This window comes from Ornithodoros turicata, chromosome 10 (genome assembly GCF_037126465.1).
Source record: "Ornithodoros turicata isolate Travis chromosome 10, ASM3712646v1, whole genome shotgun sequence".
NCBI classification, from domain to species: Eukaryota; Metazoa; Arthropoda; class Arachnida; order Ixodida; family Argasidae; genus Ornithodoros; species Ornithodoros turicata.
Window position 1 is genome coordinate 30,595,338 of NC_088210.1, and position 21,298 is coordinate 30,616,635.

Consider the following 21,298-nt stretch of genomic DNA (forward strand, 5'->3'; position numbering starts at 1 on the left):
GGAAAGCAGCTATGAAGGTGTCCAAAGGAGAAAATTGAGGGAGAATTGGACGTTCTTGTTCGAAATTATTATTATTATTAATCCAAACAAAAAGTGGTCGCGAGCCACTTCTTCTTCTTCTTCTGCGTGAGCCACGTGTCTTCAGACTGGCCGAGATATAGCCGAAATTATTTGTCTTCTTTTACGCCTTTTGCTGATTATTTTGCTACACGCCACACATACACTATACCGGTCGGCTTTCCCATCGCAGCTGCAGTGTCTTATCTTTCATAAATGGTTGCTGAAAAGCAAGGTGTAGCCGTATACCAAACCAGTTCGGCAACACTGGGCCGACGGGGCCGACCTCAGTTGGCCGCTCGGTTGGCTGGTATCCAGTGACATCCAACAAAATATCCGTTCTAAATTGTTATGAGTGTCGATCGAAATGGCGACAGCGGTATATCTTGAGCATTACCTTGACAGTAAGTAGATTTTACCGCACTAATGGGAAATTGAAAACCAGGGAGTTAAAAAGCAAAACTCCACCGTGCTTCATCCCACTGCAGTGTACCGAATTGGTCGTGTTATAACCGTTATGATCCTAGCAGAAGACAACTATGCCTGTATCGTGAGTGTTGTGTGGTTCTCTGATCGTAATTGTGATCGCGAAATTCCCAATTCTCACTGTCCACTAGCACTCAGGAGCCGCGGACGCTACCGCATGCAAAGTCTATGAAGATAGTATGGCTATTTGATGAAATGGGAAGTTGTAAATAGCATATAAAAACGACGCAAAAAATGGCGCCAAACTCAAGTTTGGAAGAAATGTGCACCCTCGCTGGGTGATCATTTCCAGCTGTACTTTATTATTTTCGTGCGCGAAACACAACGTGCATTCTGTTAAAGACATTTTCAACGCGTATATTTCAGGCTTGGAAACGCTTCCTGCGGAGTTGCAGAGGAACTTCAATCTTATGAGAGACTTGGACACACGAGTGCAGAGAATAGCAAAAAACATAGAGAAGCTTACGGGCACCTACCTTACCAATGTGAAGACCTACACAAATTGTGAACGGGCAGAGCAGTTAGAGAGCATAAGGAAGCTCTATGAAAAGTCAAAGGAATATGCAGATGACAAAGTACAACTTGCAATGCAGACATATGAAATGGTACGTTTTCGTGTTCATTCAAACTCAACTGGGAATGCATTGAACTTTAGTTGGACTTTAATGTTGGAGTGTACCGCATACAGGTTGACAAGCACATCCGTCGTCTCGATGCGGACCTGGCACGATTTGAATCTGAATTGAAAGTGAAGGTCCTTAATGCACAGGGCAGCGATTCAGAAGGTGCAAGTAAAAGTAAGTGCAGAAGCAACGTGCGTCAGCACAACATTTTCACATTATGAACAGCTGTTTAGGATGTATGCTGCTAAAACACTTGTAATGGTAAGGGCAAAAAATGTTTCCGTGCAGAAAGAGGTCGTAAGATGCAAGACAAGTTGGACAAAAAGAAACGAAGAGGAAGGTCAATGTCGTCCGACGATGAAATCCCGAAGTCCGCACGGAAGAAGTTGAAAGGACAGGCAGCACAGTAAGTTTCGTGCGTCTACCACAGGCAGAGTTTCTCGATTTTTTGCGATTATATTTTTTTTTTAGACCTCCCGAAAAATCCGCCAAAAATGTGCGTGATGCCGAGCTGCGGTGATGAAGTTTGAATTGGCTCATAACATCATAACACGAACAGGATAGGCTCTCTTTTTCGCCCATCTGTAGCCCTGCTTTTGTAATACATCGGGAAATTATAATCTTTGAAAAGGAGAAACCCTAACCCCTGGTTAGTTCCGCTTGTGGAATTGAGCTCACCGATGCCATGCCCTAAAAGCACTGTTCACCTTTGAGAACACTGTAGGACATCAGTCCTCACGGTGAAGCTCGTAACTATATTTTCAGTGAATTCACCGTCAGTAGTGGGGAGAACTTACTGTGTTCAGGCACCACGATGATCAGAAACAAAATAAAGTGTCGTCGTTCGTACGTCTCACTTAAACATCACTCTATACACGTCAATCTCTCCTACAGGCCAACTGAAGTCCCACTGCTGCAGTCAATTAGCATCTCTCACCCATCCGATGTGCTGGATATGCCAGTGGACCCAAATGAACCCACCTACTGCCTCTGCCACCAGGTGTCCTACGGAGAGATGATAGGCTGCGATAACCCAGATGTAAATATATTGTTGCATTTTTCGCACCTCTTTGAGCAAAAAGCCATCATGCAGGTTTGCCCCAATAGTATAGCGCAGTGTGCCCTGTATGGTGAAATAGCACGTACAATGAGCTTATTGGTCTCGATGCCGCAACCGTAGTTCAGACACGCTGTTAGCTCATTAATGCCAGTAATGACTGCAAGTCATGCGGCTGTGCCACCTCAAGTTATTTTTCCATTGAGGTAAGACGCCAGATGTTGAGAATACACAAGCACAATAGCACAAGCCCCATCTGTATACAGGGTGGTCCACCAACCATGATAGAAATTCGTAGTAAAAAACGTAAGCTCCAGAAAGACATGTGGTCAAGGGATTTTTTTTTTCTGCCAATAACTTTTGCCACGTATTGGTAACATTTTTATTTCATTTCAATTGACAGAAAGTTAATTTCTTGAATTGAACTCCGAACCTAACTTTTTCTTTGCAGAAATGGGTTCCCCATTGTCATTTTACTCAGTATAGCACACAATCCCACTCGTAACGCAATGGCAATTGCCGAAATAAATTAGCGGAAAATCCGTGGAGTTTGTACTTTTAAAGCGATAAAAAACCCTGTGCTGGGAAACAAACAAAAAGGCGACACAACACACAGCACAGACTTACAAACAAAATTTTATTGAGATAGCTGCTTCTTAGATAACCTGAGCCAGCAACGCCCTCTTCTGCAAGGCTACCCTTGCAAAAAAATAATCAATATTGACATTTAACGCAGCTTGTTTGCAACTGTGCCAGCTAATCGCACGCTGTCCTCATATTCCCTCTTCAACAGTGCATGGGAATTCATGTTGTCGGCCCTGAAACTTAACTCAGCTGCACGGGCAATGCAAATTCATCAAATTAATTTGCGTTATATATAGGCACCCTTTTTTGAAAGAAAATTAGCCCGTTTGGGTGTTGAAACTGTGTGAAATTCGAGAGGAACACGTTTTTGTAAGTGTCCGTCACTCTAACCACAAGGTCTTACTTTTGAGACGCTTTTTATGACAAAGAACATAGAGTCTGTCACCTGTTACTTCATAGTATTTTTTTTTTTTTTTTCACATTTTTTATCTCACTAGTGCCCTATTGAGTGGTTCCACTTCACGTGCGTGGGCCTTACTAGCAAGCCCAAGGGGAAGTGGTACTGTCCAAAGTGCTCCTGTGATCGTAAAAAGAAGTGAAGGCCCCCTCCAGGTTTTGGACCAGGCGGATCCTCCAGCGTGCAAATACACCCCGGGTTTTCGGACCAGCTGTAACGTGTGGGAACGTGGCACTAATTACGATCCTTCTACTGTATGTTATGTAAATTATCACGTTCATGCTTCAGCGAAACCACTAAGTCATCATCATCATCGTCACCCTTCTTGCTAATTATACGATACTGTTTTACCGTCCCCGTGTTGTGGAGTGACCTGCGAGAAAATGTGTCGCATTGCAATTTTTTTTTTCTTGCTTGGTGAAACGTCACTCTGGATTTTTGAAAACTTTTTATCGTTCAGGAAAGTAATCAGAATGAGCCGCTCTGGTTTCTGAACCGTTTGTAAAGTTCTTACCTGGACACCTTGTATAATGAATAAGTTGATAAGTAAATCTTTAAAAAAATAAATTATAATGAAATAATTCTGCTTTGAGGCTTTTCAGCTTTACAAAACATGGAGGGTTATCATATCTATCTATCTGTTCTAAACTAATCTAATGGCTAAGCATGGGAGCACCTTCTTGTTCTCGATAAATCCAGGCATTTGGAACGCATTTGTGGAAAAATTACTTCTGGTAAACTCTGGCCATCATGCACATTGTAATGCGGCTTTTGTAGTCAGGTAAGATGGTTGTCGAGACAATTTCTTTGGAGGAGTCTAATAGGATGACACCAGTGAGGATATAAACAAAGGGCAGGATAGTTATCGTTTCTGACCAGAAGAACTCTCGCCTCATCACCCTGTATTAAAACATGATGTCATTAATATCAAATGATGTCTCCAATGCTTCTTGTAGCTGTCATTTTGAAGATGATGATGTCACAGACAGCTGACAATGAAAGTTTTTCATCCAGTGCACCAGAATGCTGTTATGATGTCGTGGACATCGGTAAAGATGAACAGAGGTGCACCAACAAAAGAGTCACAATTTTATGAAATGTGAACTCTGCATATACACTACTTACAAGTAACACTGATGAACTGTGTGTGCTTGTGTGGCTGCTGTGCACGGCAGTTTCTTCCCTGCTTGCTACCAGAAGTGTAGCAAGTGTGTATTTTACTCAAGAAATGTGATCATTGAACTGTGCATTCCGACAGACGTACTTCACACGAAAGAACATGTAAAAAATAGTTTATTCTTTTCTTGACTATTTGCAGTTTAGAATAATTTTTTTTCCCCCTTGGATAATGTTTTGATGAATCTCCATGAGATTGCTCAAGACAAAGCGTATGAAGTACAGTAATTTCACGCGTATTAGCCGCGGCCTACTTGCGATTTTCTCTTTCTCACCGGCGCTCTGCGGCTTATCCACTGGTGCGGCTTATCTGATGACTATTTTTCCCCGTTATTTTCCCGATACGCCATATGCCGGTTTTAGCGAAAGACTGACGGTGCCTCTGGAACAGCAACACCGTGCGAATGCACGAACAATTTTCTAACATCGGCGCGTCCACATTCGACCCAACCCCAAGTAGATTTAACGAGAGTGGTGACTGTGATTCGTGTCTTCTGGAAGGCCACTGGTCTGGTCGAACCATGAAAAACACACAGCAAGGGCACGATCCCATCTTGTACTAACCGCACTTGTTGTACACCATGCCGACCCCGGAATATCGAACACGTGGTTTATGGCCTCCTCTATGGTCTCCTTTGCGGCTTATACGCGTGAAATTACGGTACACCGTGTGCAATACTAAATAACATTGTGCGATGACATGTCTTGAACAGTGTTTGTCTTGATGGACGAGAATGGAAATGATGAGCTTGATGTTTGTCACTTTAGCGTGTACTTCTTCGTAACCCTGCTGAGCCGTATAATGGAAACCACAGCCCATATTAAACAGATGACGAAGCTGTAGGCTCCGATAACGAAATAAAGCCCGTCGTACGTCCCGACTTTATCTCTGAAGTACCCTGAAAAGAAACAAAGTCGTGCTGTTACTCGTAACTGGAGCGTAGAAGTAAAGGTGTAATGTGGATGAAGGAAGCAGAAATGGGGGAGGGGGGGCTTCCGTAGCGAATAATTTTTCGAATCGTGCGGAGGCAGAATTTTCTGGAGTTTTTCGCTCCTGCAAGGAATCAAACAGCGCCTCGCATTAGAAAGGAGCAAGGAAGCTGTGTTTAGCGTTGCTCAAGAACCATTCTACATTTTTCAAGTAGTCCCTCAGTAGCCAGCATGCACAATATTCTTGTTGTATGGTGTTTTGTGACTGCACCATGAAATTTACAAAGACACCCTGAACAAGCAGTCTCCCAGGAGCCAGCATGCGCAATATTTTTGCTGTACGGTGTCTTGTCCCAGCACAATAGACCTCTACCCGAGGAACCTCATGACGTTGGTAGACAGACTGAAACCGAAACAAATCTGAAGGGGAGGGCTGGATTCCACGAATGAGCACTTGTTCGCAGCGTCCTATTGAAAGAAAAGTAGGACCGAAGGTCACGTCCCTTTCAAGGACCATCGTAATCCCCTCAAGACCGTGGCTTTCGGACGCGACTTTGTTCGCCCCCCTAGCTTCCAGAGTAGTTCATCTCTACCAAATAGGTGGCGCTGTCGAACACTATGACGTAATTTCTTGACAAACAGGGAGAGATCTATTCGTTGTCATTGCCGTACCACCACACTAAAACCCTCACTTACCTATGCAAAGAGGCCTCGCCAGCGAAATGACTCCCAAGCTGAGACGATACATGGCAAACGACATGGGCAGTGCTTTGATCCCCAGATAGTCCGCCAGGAGTACAGTGTTGAGGATGGTCCCACCTCCGACAGCCACGCCCAAAGCGATGGTGACTGCCACCATGAGGGCGTAAGTGTCGCACATTGGCAAGGCGAGGAACGTAGCGCTCCACGCGGCGTACACTATCACCATCATATGGTCTCTCTGGATTATCCCCCTGTCGGTGAGGACGCCCGTGAACAGGCGTCCCGAGAGATCGCCCATCGAGAACGTGGTCAGCAGCAAGGCGCCGTGTTGCCGACTGATGCCACGGGTGATGGCGAAATCCACAATGGTGACCGGGTAGATCACGAAGGAGAAACTGAAGGCGACCCCGGTGAAGACTATCACGTGGAATATGGGACGTTTCAGAAAAGAAAATTCTTGCAGTTGGCTCCAGGCCCAGCCGAGTGATTTGCCGAGGAAGGTGCTCTTGGTGTTTTCTGCGGTTTCTTCGGTGAACTTGATCGCTTCCAGGGCTTTGGTACTTTCGATGGATGCGAGGGCTTTCGTCCGTTCGAGTTTTTTGGCCATGGTAAGTGGAGACTGGAGTAGAAGCGATCCAGGAATGCCGTGCAGCGCGAGGCCTCCGAGGAACAGGAGCGTGGTGCGGAGGCCGTAGTAGTTTATGATGGAGAATAGCATGGGTGGGAAAAAGAAGGAACTCAAAGTGCCACCGGCGAAGTAAATTCCATTCCCCGAGGCGCGGTGTTTCTTGAAGTATTGGTTGATGACGATTGTGTTTGTGAAGTACATCATCCCTTGTCCAATGCCTGCAAAGAGCATAAACTGTGAATGCGTGAAAAGAGAATTTTGGTTGTCGTATATACCATTTGTCTAGGTACAAATGGACTGGGCTTTGAGTCCTGACTGCAGTTTTTAGGCTGTGTACCGCTTAAAGGAGTAATGATGAGACTGGCAACAATAAGGGGCTGAAGCCACTACAGCAGCGCGCAGGTACCAAGCTGTGGGGGAGTGCGACACATTTGCATTGCCGCCTGCGAACTTACGCCTGCAGTCGTGTACTTCCTGCAGTGATGTGCAGGCACTACCATACTGTGCCTTCATGCGATGGTGGATGTCGGTGGGTTTCGCACCTCAGCTCATAAGGAAACGGTCCACTGACCGTTGCTCCTACCTAGTGCGCAAACCTGAAGCCATCTTTAATGAGTTGTCGCGTGCTTGCACGTGTCACGTGGGGGGGAGTCACAAATCAGAGCAGAAGACCTGCACTACAAGCCGCTGCAAGAACGTTAGTATAAGTAGGGTTTCGGGCATTCGGAGTTTATTTTTCGGCATATTCGAATAATATGTTTTTTCGGGGTTTATTATTTCGCGAGAATTCGGAGTTTCTCGTCGTTTATTTTTCACGCCTGCGTTAATATCTGAAGTTCAGGAAAAAATAAAAAATAAAAGCAGCGGCTGTGAAACAACGTACTCAGAAAAATAACGCGAAGCTACCTTGCAGAAGGCTTATTGTTAAGTGGCAGAACATACCGACAGCGACACCTGTATCACGATCGCGTGCTGGCGATGCGTGGTGCTTGAAATGTGGATATTCTCTGACAAGAAGACAATCCGCATGATTTCTGTGCTCCTTTGTGCACTTTGAGGAGCATGGGAAGCATAATTCGCAGAAAGAGGGAAACGAAAACCCTATGCACTGGAGACATATGGCATCTAATGCCTTGAGTCATATACCTTATCCAGTGACTCCTTGCTTATCCGATCCCAGGGATACCTCGACAGTGGTGTCGAGGTACCTCTGGGCAAGGCAGGAGATCGCTCGCGCTACTCGGATGCTTCGAGCGTTGTTAGGTGAAGGACTGACACATGTTGCTTTACAGTTTCTGTGTTGGATGACAGTAATGGCTTATTGCCACGAGACTATTTTTGTTGAGCCTGTCGCAGTATTTGCTCCTATCGCTTAATAGTGAAGAGGGAAAGAAGTTGACGCACCTATGAGCGTTCCCAGAACAACCGTTATTACCTGGACCTGATAGACCAGGAAGCAGAGGATGCAGGTCCCCGCCGTCAAAGCACTTCCCACTAATGCTATGGGCTTTGTGTCCACTACTTTGTACAAGAAGCTGCATATGATCACTGAAATGAGATCACATACCACGGTGTAAGCTAACACAGACACGGAGGCAGCGCGTTACGTCCACAACTGACCAGTAAAGCTCGCCAGGGTATCCATCAGACTGAAAGCCCACGATGCATCCTGCCGACTCAGGCTGAACGCTTCGAGGATGGCCACGAAGAGGATACCACTGGATCTGTTGATGAGAGTCAGCCAGAAGAAGTTCCAGGCGCAGGCTACGGATACTACCCAGCTCCTCGCGGTGTCCTGGTAGGGATTGCCTTGGGGATCATCTTTGCGATTTGTCGTCATGGCAGCTTCTGAAAGAAAGTGAGGGGCGTCAAGGACAGTGATGGAACTGCTGCGCCAAAAAGCGCCAGAAAATGGATCTTGCTACATGCTGCTACTAGAGGGGGACAGCCGGACGTGCAATGAGAGTGGAAACGAAACTGAAACTTGTACGGTTGGCTCTTTCCATTGCGGAGAAACGCTTCTCCGAAGAATCCTTCAATGGCATGAACCGAGACCAGTCCCCAACAGCTCCCCAGTTCGAAGTAGTCCACACATACTGGTCACATGATCAAGGAAATTGTGCTGTTGGTAGCGTGTGCTATTTCCGAGCGACCTGCCAGCCTGCCTGGCGGCATGTTACGACGTTATGCATACCACCCGGCCAATCGGGAGCCTTCCTGTTTGTCTCGCCTTTCGACCGGTCCTGGCTATACCATCGACTTCTACTCGTATTTCACGCCAGAGGCCCAGTTATTCGATGTTCTAGAATATCTAAAGCAACTTTTGGCTAAAAAATAGACGTTTATTTGATACAGCGCATTGATTCAAAGGCCTGACGCGTGTGCTCACCATGCATACAAAGCCCACTGTGTTGCGCTTAGTGAAAAATTGTAACGAAGTTCGAACTTGCAACACGGTACACACTGTCTAATTCCTAATAACGAGCAAATCCTGTTTTCGCTGTCGCCGTATTCGAGATGCGACGGCGCTCGAACGTGTTCTTCACCCTCGAACGAACTCTAACTCTTTCAAACCTGAAGCCCCGAGCAACTGTAAGAAATGGTACTTCTGAATGTATGTTCTAAAATTTTTAATCTAAAATTTTGCGCTTTGAGCTTTCCCTAAATAAATGATGGGGAAGGAGTTGGGTTAGAACGTTTTCTATTTGGTTGCATGATAGCACACGAGGTTGTGCCTTACGCAATGTTATGCAAACAACAAGTGTGTGGCATAGAACAGTGCTTACGCCATATGCGAGGAAATTATAGGGGTATAGGTACAACCCTGCTGCGTGGTCTGTAAAAACTGCTACAAAACCGAATTCTTCTTCTACAAACCGAATTGCTCCGAAAGCTGCTACACAGGCTCTGCCTGTCAGTTCCATCCCGGTAATGGTGATTATGTGCTCCGTGATGATGCCGAGGTAACAGTATGTCCTACAAACTTTTTTTTTTTTTTGTTGTTGTTGACTGCGTTTGTGGCACGCGTTCCTGCGCCTGCCACGTAATGGCCGCAGTATCACGTAATGGTTGTCTGCATTACCGGTGATTTCCGGTGACTACCTGTGGTTAAAAAACGCGAAAATCGGAAAAAGAAGAGACGGTTGAGTAATTCCGAATGTGAAGGAGTCCACATGATTGGTAGAGGTATTTTTTATTGATAGTGAAAAAAAAAAATAATAATAATGAAGAAAGTCGATATGTCAAAAATCAAGGTGGTGAGTTAGGCAAAACCAGTCAACTAAAATTCAAAACTGCAAATTTTGTAGAGTCGCATGAACACAAAATTTATTCGAAAATGTTGTTGTAAAATGGCACTATTTTATAATAGATTTGCACAGTACAAGTTAATCATTGAGGCAGTACTTAGACTCTTTATTATTCCGTTTCTTTGCACGATTTCCGCCATTTACTTCGAAACCGTCATTCAGTTAATGACCGTTGCGCGAGTAACACATATGTTCAACGACCTCACAACGACCACACTGGGCCATGCGATTTTCACAATTTCATTCCACTTTTAAAAATGGCTGTGAACTTCTGGTTCTATGCCGTTCTCGTACTCAGCGACACTGCACTAGGAGCGCTCACTTGCTACGCTGCAAGAATAAAGCCAATGAAGCCGTGACGTACGCGTTGTTTATCAGCTGCGAAATATAGGCCACGGAAGTCCTCCAAAGATAGGGCATCGTGGAGAAGGACTGATGTCTAAGGAGATACAGAAGGGAGTTGACTAAAGCGAGGGCTGTCGCTACTTCCGACACATGACCACGCAGTCATGTAGCGTGTCATAAGGGCTGCGTAATATCACATTGATGAACAGGAGAGGGCCACGATGTGTGAGGCAGAAGAAACCAGCATCCGTGTATTCACGACATTCCCCAGAATATTCCAACAGAAGACGAAAAGAACCGTCACAGCTTTCTGTTGTTATGTAAGCGGAAGCACTCAACGTGATTTTTTTTTATTTATCTTTTTTTTTTTTTTTTTCGGGCGTTGGCACTGCTAACCGTGAGGAACATCCTCCGGCGAATCCACAAAACATGCGGTAGCAGACGACACGTCGTCTATAGTGTCGTCTGCTAAACGCCGGCGTCTGCTAATGTTGCGACCGAAGCGAAACTTGTGCCCCGAGCGCAGTTTCTCTCTTTTTCTTCCACTAGGGTTTTCCCTGGGGATTTTATTCTTGTGAACGCACGATATATATACTAGTCTCATACCTGTGTACCACTCTTCGTTGATGCTTTGTGCAGAAAACATGACGACAGGGTGTCGTCGTGTCCTCTGCACAAAGGATCAACGAAGTGCCAGACTAGCGGGCTCTCCGTGCAACGGTTCCTGTTTGCTTTCGTGTGCCTGTGTACGTGATACTCCGTCACAAAGAACAGCCAGTTCCCTCAAGGTTGGAAGTGGGAAGTTGACAGCATTTTTTTGACATCTTCACAGTGATAATCTCTGAATCAACTGACGATGAAAAGGTCGTACCACTTCTACGACATACTGTACATCGCCATATTCAAGAATGACAATAACAAAAAACGGGAAAACTCCAAAGGTGTTTCATAGAAACATTCCGAAATCTTTCAACGATACGATACCCTAATTACGCTAATGTGTATGTCACGTTCAGCACAATGCCCTTTCTTCTCTATTTCCCTGATCTAATAAAATTCCATGTACAGTATTGAGACACGGGGGATGCTGCGACAGTGGGGATTGCACGTTATAGGGAGTTTTAATAAACCAGAAGGGTGTTTAGATAACGGTTCAGAGAACACCATAAGCCGATCGCACTCGTTTGAGGTCGCTGACATTACATTACTAAACCTGGGTCTGTCGGCACCCTTTATCGTACCGTTTCCGTAGAGTGCATCCGATCTACTAAAAGTCGCTATTGTTTAACAGTGAAGTCCCGATAGTTTCCGTCCCTGTGCCAGATTCCATAATGGATAGCAGGTGCTGAAAGGTGTTGTGTCTCAGAAGCAATCTGCTTGTAGTAAAACCACTCGCTCATCTGCATGTAAGTACGCGGGCTAAAAAGATTACCTATCTAGGTTATGTAAATATGCGGTGTTTCGCGGAACGATAAAGAGCTATTGAGAGGAAAACACATAATTTCTTGCTTCTGGAAAGAATGGAGGGTATTCCTGCTATCTTAGCTGGTGCAGTACGTCATCTTGTTTTGTTTGTTCTTTCTGTGATGCTTCTCTCTCTCTCTCTCTCCTTCATTAACGTTCGCTTCGATTCTATTAGTAATCACTCCAATGCAATCACGATCCTTTCAACGGCTGTCGTCATTGAAAGAAGCTGGCTTCACTCACATGAATAGCCACCGGCTCTCTGCGCTTTATATCGTGTGCGACGATTGGCTAAATGATGATTCAATTTGAATGGCGCACACGCAACTCAGGCTCTAGGGAGCCAAAGCCATGGTAAAATTGTGACTAGTTAAAAATCAGCCGATTATACTAAAAGAATATACTTGGTAAATTGAGATGTAGACATGATGCCATAAAAATATGCATATTAAAACTACATCGCAGATAGATAGCCAACGTCTCTCAGAAAGTTATAGATTCTTGTAGTTATAGATTGGCTAAAGCAGTCGACCATGATTCCGTATGTATATAGGCGTTGGCTGGTTACGTTTTGTTGCGTTAGTGACAGGGTGAGGAACAACCTTTGATCGGCATGCGTCCAGAAGTCGTTCCAGAAGGCGTTGTCAGTTTCCAAACGCATATGAAATATAAGACAAATCGGAAATATCATAGAAAGCAAAAAAAAGATGAAAAAGAAAACTAAACTAAACTTGCACACTGTTAAAACAAGGTGGTGGTGGTGGTGGTGGTGGTGATAGGGCTTGCCGTTGTCGGCCTCACGTATGTGGGCAACGTCACGACTCACGCCCTGGGGGAATGTGCGTCCTGGGCCGACTTCTAAGGGAACTGTTAAAACAAGACTTCACCACATAGCACGCTCCTAGCCAACCATAATTCCGAATGATATCATTCGACCCTGGTTTGTTCAAAACAGGGGGGAGGTGCCTATCTGGGACAAGCATAATGTGTCTCAGATAGGCGCCTCCTCCCATTTTCAACAAATCAATGCACGGAATGATATCATTCGGAATGATGGTTGGCTAGGAGCGTGCTATGTGGTGAAGTTCATTTCTAAGTGCATATTCCAACGCCGCGCGAATGCTCAATATAAAACGCGGCAGAACTTCTGCCCTGTGAGCAGTTGTTTCTTTTTATTTACTTTTTTTGCTTTTTTCTTTCAGAAGAATATTTTGTGGTAATGTCTCATGTGAATACACGGTACCGGTGTCGCGAGGCTTAGCAGACGACAGTCCCATTGCAGACGACAGCATCTCAAATGCGCTTTCGTACTGTCGTCTGCTGAGCCGAGAGGAAACACGTCCTTGTTTCTGAACAAATATCTCTGGTTATGCACTGCGTGATTACAGCTCCGTGATATGTTCACCCTGTGGAACGCAGTATATAGTTACAGCACGTACTTTCCGAGAACGGAGCGACCTACGTGTTTCTTTTTTGTGTAAATGACGATAACACGAAGAAGCGCTTGAACCATTACGTCTCATGTTATTGTCACAACGACCTCCCGTCATTCTAAGGATGGAAATCTAAGGCCGAAGCTCTCGTCGGGCTCGCCTGTGATTACACAACCAAGGACGCCCCTCACATAAACGATAGCCGAAAACGTTGTCGTAAAGTCGAGCAGTGTTTGTATCTGCTGTGCAAAATGTATCTGCACATGTGTGGTGGGAAAGTACTGTGAAAGAAAACTATAGTATAGTTTTAGTATAGTGTTATTCATGTCAAATTCGATATGATAAAAAGGGAACGGAAACGTCCTCAGCGTGACTTGCCCCGTCGTTGTTTTATCCGGATGATTGTGATTTTTAAGCAAACTTTATATTTACTGTGCACTAGACAACGTCATTTGTTGAACATTTGCTGGAAAATTGAGTTCTTTGTCTCCAACAATAATTTCTATTGAACTTGTTCACCGATTAGATGAATAATAAAGCGATGCCCTTTGCATGCGCCACTAAAAACGAAGTATTTTTTACTATTCTACTTTATGAGTTTATAATAATAAAGAAAATAAAATAAAGAAAAAAAACACTAAGCTAAAAACCAAAATTCTATGGTATCTCCACGATCATGCGCATTAATATATTTGAATGGAATCGTGTTGTCCAAACATTAATGTGGCAAAGCGCACTGTGTTTTTTTGAAGCGCCCTCTGTCATGGACACGGTGCAAGAGCTCCAGGCGTTGAGACATGACACACGACATGGCCCAATGCCACACACATGCACACATTTGACACCTCATCTCTAACGTCGAAGGCTAGGCAGTATAGAAACGGAACAGACCCCTATTGACATGTCCGAATCCGAAGTGACACTCCGGATAATTCGAAGGACGCGGCTTGCTCGACCGGAAAGTCAATACTGCTAACAATTCGCAGATGGAAAAAAAAATACTTCCTGAAGTACAACAGTAGGCCAAGGGCATGGAATGACATGATAGGGCTTTAAGCATGTGACACTTGAATGCCATAGAGTAGATATCCCTCTTCACGCGTATAAAGATACGACGTAGTGGTCAGTCCTGCAAGTAGTGCTGATCAGGAAAATAGTGACATTGCCAAGAAAGAAAAGCGGAAGGTCAATATAATACTTCCGTATGCGCCCGACTTTACGTATACAATATAGAAGCTTGTTTGTGAAGTAAAGTTTCATAATTTGCCTATCGCCTATTGCCCATTAACACTTGTGGAAGGGGGCGAAAAGACCTCTAAGACCTCTATCTAACGAGGGTTTTAAATTGCATCATCTCAACATTAGTTTTAGGCTTGTTTCTGGGTTTCTTGTCATATTTCGGTATTTGTACAAGACCCGAAAAGGGACCACATAGAATTATAAGCCCATCAGCCAACGAGCTAATACCAAGTATCGAGCACAGACTGCTAGTACAGACTGAACAATGCTTTTGTCAATGGCTGCCAATTTGTCACCATGATAATCGATAATCTGTGATTTTTTTATCGAGGGCCAACGTTCACCACGAGCGACACTACAGTAGCCTATTGTTTAAAGGGTGTTATGGAACAGTCAGTGGATTTCGTGACAGAGTTGTATTCAAGAGTGAACGAAATGTAGATGCCATACGCAAAATCTCGTTCGACAGGACCTCCAATAGCTTTGGTGATAAAGAAAAACAGCATAGTAATCACTTTTTTAAAAAAAATTCCATTTCGATTTGACGGTGTTAATTTTAAGTCAATTGAAATATTTTGCACAATTGCTCTGAGCATCGTAAGAAAAAAAAAAAAACGTGACAGCGCGTTTTCTCTTTCTTTTAAAAAATTGTTTTTCGACTGCTGCTTTACGTCATCGCTACCGATGCCCTAAAAAAAGACCAACCTCCTTCCTCCACGAAAATAAAGTTCAAAATAAAAAAAATAAAGGTTAAAGTTAAAAAACAAGTCAGTCATTCTATCCACTACCGGCTCACCTTTGCGAATGAATATCCGTGGCAGAGACGATCCCGAAGAGTTGGATGAGGGATGCCGCTGCTCCGCACACTGGAGGAGAGCACGGCTGTCTCCGCGGGCTCCGTTATCGATGCGTCCGTTCTCCCTGCTGCCACAGGTGCGTGTCACTAACCTCTATTCGGCTGGCTCTCTCTGACTTTCTCCGCCCAGAGTAGAACAATGTCGACTCCCGATAAGCGACAAACAAACCGGTTCCAGTCGGAAGGGCGACACGAGCACGTGCAGCGCCGGAGAAGTCCGATCAGCCTCTGCGGAACACACCATCACGGGAAGGGTTAGCGGCGAGAACCAATTAGTGGGAGGCAAGGACAGATTGAAGAAGGCGATATAAAGCAGGAGAAGTACAACATTTACAGTGGAATGCTCCACTGAGGGTAATAGCGCCAGTGGGTATATATGCAAGAAATTGTTCGTGGAATTGTGGAAGGGGAAAGCTTTTTTTCAAGCTTACGTGCAATCGCGAAGGAGTAATTTTTATTAGGCTTTTACTATAGCGCTGGGCTAGGCTACTGCTTGTTTTTAGCTATGATTGAAATTATCCAAGTGAACTGACTGGAGCTAAACGTGAATCTCGAATAATAAGCCTTATGTAACCACGAGTGTTCCCTTTCCCACTTCTTCTTTCCTCTCTCTTACTTTTTTTCTTTGTCTTTTTTTTTTCTTCTTCTTCTTTTACATTTGCGCTGATACGAAACCATGCCCGCGCGCTGATGAGTGCACTCTTAAAAATGAACTTCACCGCATAGCACGTTCCTAGCCAACCATAATTTCAAATGATATCGTTATCTGCCCTGATTTGTTGAAAACGGGAGGCGTACGCCTTTTTTGTGACAATTATGAACAGCATAAGTGTCATAAAAAAGGCGTACGCCTCCCGTTTTCAACAAATCAGGGTAGATAACGATATCATTTGAGATTATGGTTGGCTAGGAGCGTGCTATGCGGTGAAGTTCATTTTTAAGAGTGTGGGCCAAATTGAATGAAATTAAACTAAATTAAACTTACGTGTAAATTATTTACTCCCATTTATTATTATTATTAAATTAAACTTGTCCTTAGATGGAGCTTGCGTACACTCTTAAAAAAAGGGTGTACTTTAACTCCTTTCCTTGCCACATATATAACACCCTTTTGGAGAGTACAATTACGCTCAAAAGGGTGCCTCCTCACTCCCTCAAGGGAGTAGCATAACACCTTTCTCCCTACTGAAGAGTAATATTACTCCCCGGCAGGGAGAAGGTGTTATGCTACTCCCTTGAGGGAGTGAGGAGACACCCTTTTGAGCGTAATTGTACTCTCCAAAAGGGTGTTATATATGTGGCAAGGAAAGGAGTTAAAGTACACCCTTTTTTTTAAGAGTGTAGGCACCAGGACAATTATTTCGGTAGTTCCCTTCCCAGAAATGTTCTCAAGAGTAATTTTATTTCCCTCCTCCTCCTCTTCCCCACCTCGTTCTTCCTCTTCGTCTACAACTATATGGAACCCAATTTATATCATATGTTTGAACGGGACATTAGATAAGCCTCTTTCCAACATCTAGCTTCAATATAACCATACCCAATGTGTTATAAGTCTGCGCGTGCAGCAGGCTTCATGTCGTAAGGGTCACTAACCCCGTAGAGTTCTATCGACCAGATAATCACTTATCCATTTTGTGCCATTGTGTGTTATCGGTAACCATAACTCTTCATCGCATCATTTCTGTGTTAGTCACCGCTGCGCTGCTCCCTGCCGTACATTACAATATTAACGTTTAATAATGACGATTGACGTTTAAGCGTGATACCATAATAATGGTTATTGTTCCTTATACTCTATACTTCTCCCGCCGGCAACGAAACGGAAATTGATAAGCACCATCCGCTTTTATCTGCGCCTTGCCTCTTCCTGCCATAGCAACTATATAAGTTTGACTGTATAGCTACTGACTGCACTTATAAGGTAGTGATTCACACCGAGGCTTATGCACATACCTCCCACATAACTTATGCCGTGAGAAATTTGGCAGGGGTACTATCCGATTTGTTCCTTTTTTTATTATTTTATTATTTTTTTATAGCGATGTGTCAAAACATTTCCGTCCTTGGCACACAAGTGGCAGTGGGCCAGTAATGGACGATGAACTTATATGGTTGAAGGCATGCATTAAACATGATTCTAGCCTTGGTTGAAATCCACACCTTCTTCTTATATGTGATTTAGCCGTTGGGATCTTGCATTCGCATTTGCCCTGACGTCGTAGTTGCTAAATAGCAAGTGCCATTCTGTCGCCCGTTTGTATATAACGTTTCTTTTCTAATTGATTAGTTTATTTAAAACAGACTTTGATGATTCCCGAAAAGGAAGGTACGAGGCGTTAAAAGACGCAAAATAGACATATAGGGTAGGTAACAGGAAACCGCGAATACCGAAATCCATCCGGCTCTGATTCGCCACTGAGGCGACCGTGGGAAAAGTCACATGTTTACTGCAGCCAATAGGAAGGGTCGAGGCTCTTACTGCTCTGAGATGTTAATGCAGGTGTGTTATCCAAGGACCTGTATCTCGCCGTATATGCCTTGCAGAGTGAATAAACATGTTCATGAAACATGTCTTTGTGAATCAAGGTGAAGCAGGTGGTGGTGATGGCACTGCTAGTCGGCCACGGTCAGGCGGGCAAACTTACGACGATCGTACGTCCTGGGCCGACTCCACAGGGACAGACACCCGGATTCGAACCCGGGTCACGATGAAGCATTTCATGCGGTGGCATCATCACAACAAGTACAATTGTGTTAATAAACGTGACGTAATAACACGTGATCTCAACAGTGACAGCAGTCGTTCTTGTATCTTTTTTAAAAACGGTAGTTCTATTGTTTAAAGTTATCTCTCTAATTAAGCTACTATCTTTCCTTACAAGCGACATCGTCTTATTTCTTTCGAGTCTATGTAAGAAGGCATGACATAATACATGCTTATTCTTAAACCTATTTGATGTAGCGGCTTCTTCCATTGTCCTATGTGCTTTACTGCACTGTAATTATGTCTTCAAGAATACTATATAAAGCGTAGTCATGGAACCGTGTCAATATAATGCCTGTAATTAAACGATTAATGACGACTTGGCAGGTAAGGAAGTAGTTACACGTTTGTGTATCCGGCGCGTGTGCAGGAAAAAGCACTTATTTCGTAAAAAGTTTCACTGATACGTGCCTTTGTCACGAAAATCGAACGGCGACGCAGTTTACTTATTTTCCCCCATTTTTTCGAGTACCATTTCTTCTTTTTCTTTTTCAAAAACATATTTTCTCCGTTGGTGGGCACTAGAAAATAAATAAATAAATATTTTTAACCCTCTCTCTGTTGGCTTCCGAGTCTCGGACATAGTGTACTTTTTCTTCGAGTAAATTAGTTCGTAGCTAGCCATGGTACAGGCGTTATTGTTCATTCTGCAGGTCTAATCCGTCTTTTTACAGTAATTCAAAATATATAATAAAATCAAAATAAATATAATAACATTATAAAATTGCCACGAATTGCCCATAAAAGTCCTCGGGAGGACATACTATACTAGGTTTCAGTGTCATTCAATTACGAAGGGGAGCAAATAAGACCGAGTGGACATCATAAAATCGGTGAAAATCAGAAAAAAAAAAAAAAAAACTGTCATAAAGCTCCACATGAAACGTCTGGAACACGCTTGCATTATCGTATTGCAGTGTGGACGACCACTATGCATTACAAGGTCAGTAGATCAGTAGTGCCTTGTCAACGCCTTGTGACTGTGTGACCGTGTGGTGTGACTTTTCAGTTTTAGTTCTGTGTTCTTCCTTTCCTTTTCTTTTCGTTTTCTTTTCTTCTTTTCCTTTCCTTTACTTTTCCTCTTTTTGTTGTCTTTTCTTTTCCTTTTCTTTTCTTCCCCATTTCCTTTTTTTTTTAAATAGCAAGCCGGCCTCCGTCTGGCCTGACCTTTCCGTTCTTTTTTCTTAATAAACATACCCCCCCCCCCAGTAGTACCCACTGGAAACGCCTATTATTACATAGAACTCCTCGGTATATAATGTGTAAGACTCATACGTCCATTAAAAAAGTACAAACGTGTTGTTTCCCCAACCACTCTCCACCACATCTATAAATATGCGATATGCATTATACTGTTTTTACGGAATATATGGGTATTGAAAAAAAATGTGCGTAGGCGAACAATTGATTCGTTTATTCCCCCCTTTTCCCCACTCCTTCCTGCTGTCCTCTCTCCACCTGTCCACGTCTGTGCACCGCTCATAGCCACAGTTGCTTCGAGGCGCTAACGCGGAATTTTTAAAAAAATATCGTTTATTAGCGTTATAAACATGTGCATAGTAGCGAATATTAGTAGTAATTAGTGATAATATTAAGCGAGCGAATTATTTTACTTTATTTTATTTTATTTATTTATTTATGAGTCATCTCTATTACATACACGAAAATACATTAGTAGTAATGCATAGTATTAATAGTAGTGAAAACAAAATACACAAGGAACACATTGTATGGTTTTGAACAGTTGCGAACGTCTCTCTCATAGCAGCCTTGCGCTTGAATGACATAATCCTGTGTAGTTTGGACTGCGACTTTGGAGAGCCCCGTTTTATTGTCACTCGTTCTGTGACTTTCGCTTTTCCTGCTTAGTATGTGCAAGCTGGCTTCAGCGCTTCCTGGATCTTCCATCGTTCCCGACTTTATCGGTAGTGTGTAATTCCAGTTATTTAACGCCTATCCATTTTAGTTTTAGATACTTAGCAAAGAAACAGTGTTGCGAAAGACACGTCTACCTATATAATAAATTTATTGACCGCGATACCGGAACATCTTTCGTTCCTTTTTTATTATTATTTATTTTAGTTGTATGTATGTTAATTCTCGCGAACTCGTATGCCAAGTCTGTAAGAAAATATCTTCCGTAAGTTTTTGTTTGCCAAAATTGCACGGAATGTCATCACGTGATATTGAAATGCCGTATTGCCTAGTAGGTGACTCGTATTCCAGTCAAAATTTCCTCATATAGTAATAATAATAATAATAATAATTGTACGTGTGTGTCATATTCGAAACCCCGAGCGTACACACATTCAGGGGCGGCGCAACGTCCTGAATTCACGGGGACCCCAGATCACAACCGCCGCCCCCTTCCACACCTCCCCCCCCCCGCCCCAACACCACCACCCGCCACCAATTCATGCCCGGGTTCCAAAAATTCGAGGCAGCCTGTGTGACAAAAAGTGGCAAATGATTCTATACAGCTCATGACACACACGAGACTGAGAGTTGTGTAAAACATCCTGGAACCCGCGAACGGGTTCCGTGCTTACCGTGAACTTCCGTTAACTTTCCGTGAACTTACCGTGCACATCCAACGACTGGAACTGTCTTCCTTAGAAAATTGTCATAATTAACGATTTCATTGCATTCAAGCGTGAACTAGCCAATTTCCTGTGTATTTAATACTTCCGTGTTTTTTATTTTTCTACTTGTGTAAACTTCTATCTTCACTTACCCCCCTCATGTAATGCCCCAACGGGACGCTTTGAGGTATACTGCCATAAATAAATAAATAAAAAAACGCTTTCGGGTCGTCGTGAGTTCTACCGCATCAATCAACAAAGCCTTGACTGGCAATTCGATCGATTCATGAAAAGGGTTATGGCATTTTATTCGCATGCATTCGAGATAACACATTGACCGCCTCACCTCCGTGGGAATTTCGCGCCCCCTTCACGAATTCAGGGGGGTCTGCAGTAACCCCTGTAACGCCCCCCTCCGCCGCCCCCGCACACAGTCATAAAAATGTGACATTGCGCCAGTCTTACCACTTGCAAACGCTCGTAACACCAACGAAACAGTGACACTTACCTAATCGATTGTGTGTGCGGCGAGCTTTCAAACTTTCTCCTCCGTATATACATACACGGAAATGTTTCTCACAGCAGCGCAGGAAAAGCTTCCGTTAA

General features: G+C 43.8%; 2 protein-coding genes across 3 annotated transcripts; one reads left to right on the plus strand and one right to left on the minus strand.

The window, feature by feature from the left end:
- Positions 1–327: 327 nt before the first annotated feature.
- LOC135369852 (inhibitor of growth protein 5-like) lies at positions 328–5,326 on the plus strand. Its single transcript, XM_064603409.1, has 6 exons — positions 328–461; positions 910–1,148; positions 1,232–1,340; positions 1,455–1,572; positions 2,061–2,205; positions 3,306–5,326. The coding sequence occupies exons 1-6, from the start codon at positions 425–427 to the stop codon at positions 3,405–3,407; spliced, it is 750 nt and encodes a 249-aa protein (XP_064459479.1). The 5' UTR covers positions 328–424; the 3' UTR covers positions 3,408–5,326.
- LOC135369849 (monocarboxylate transporter 12-B-like) lies at positions 4,546–21,298 on the minus strand. 2 transcript variants are annotated; one of them, XM_064603405.1, is made up of 6 exons: positions 21,201–21,298; positions 15,287–15,574; positions 8,322–8,546; positions 8,106–8,249; positions 6,068–6,919; positions 4,546–5,340 (listed from the first exon to the last, which is right to left on the minus strand). In XM_064603405.1, the coding sequence occupies exons 3-6, from the start codon at positions 8,539–8,541 to the stop codon at positions 5,201–5,203; spliced, it is 1,356 nt and encodes a 451-aa protein (XP_064459475.1). In that variant the 5' UTR covers positions 8,542–8,546; positions 15,287–15,574; positions 21,201–21,298; the 3' UTR covers positions 4,546–5,200. The 2 variants fall into 2 exon arrangements, with proteins under 2 accessions (XP_064459475.1, XP_064459474.1); XM_064603404.1 differs by having other exon boundaries at positions 8,322–8,549.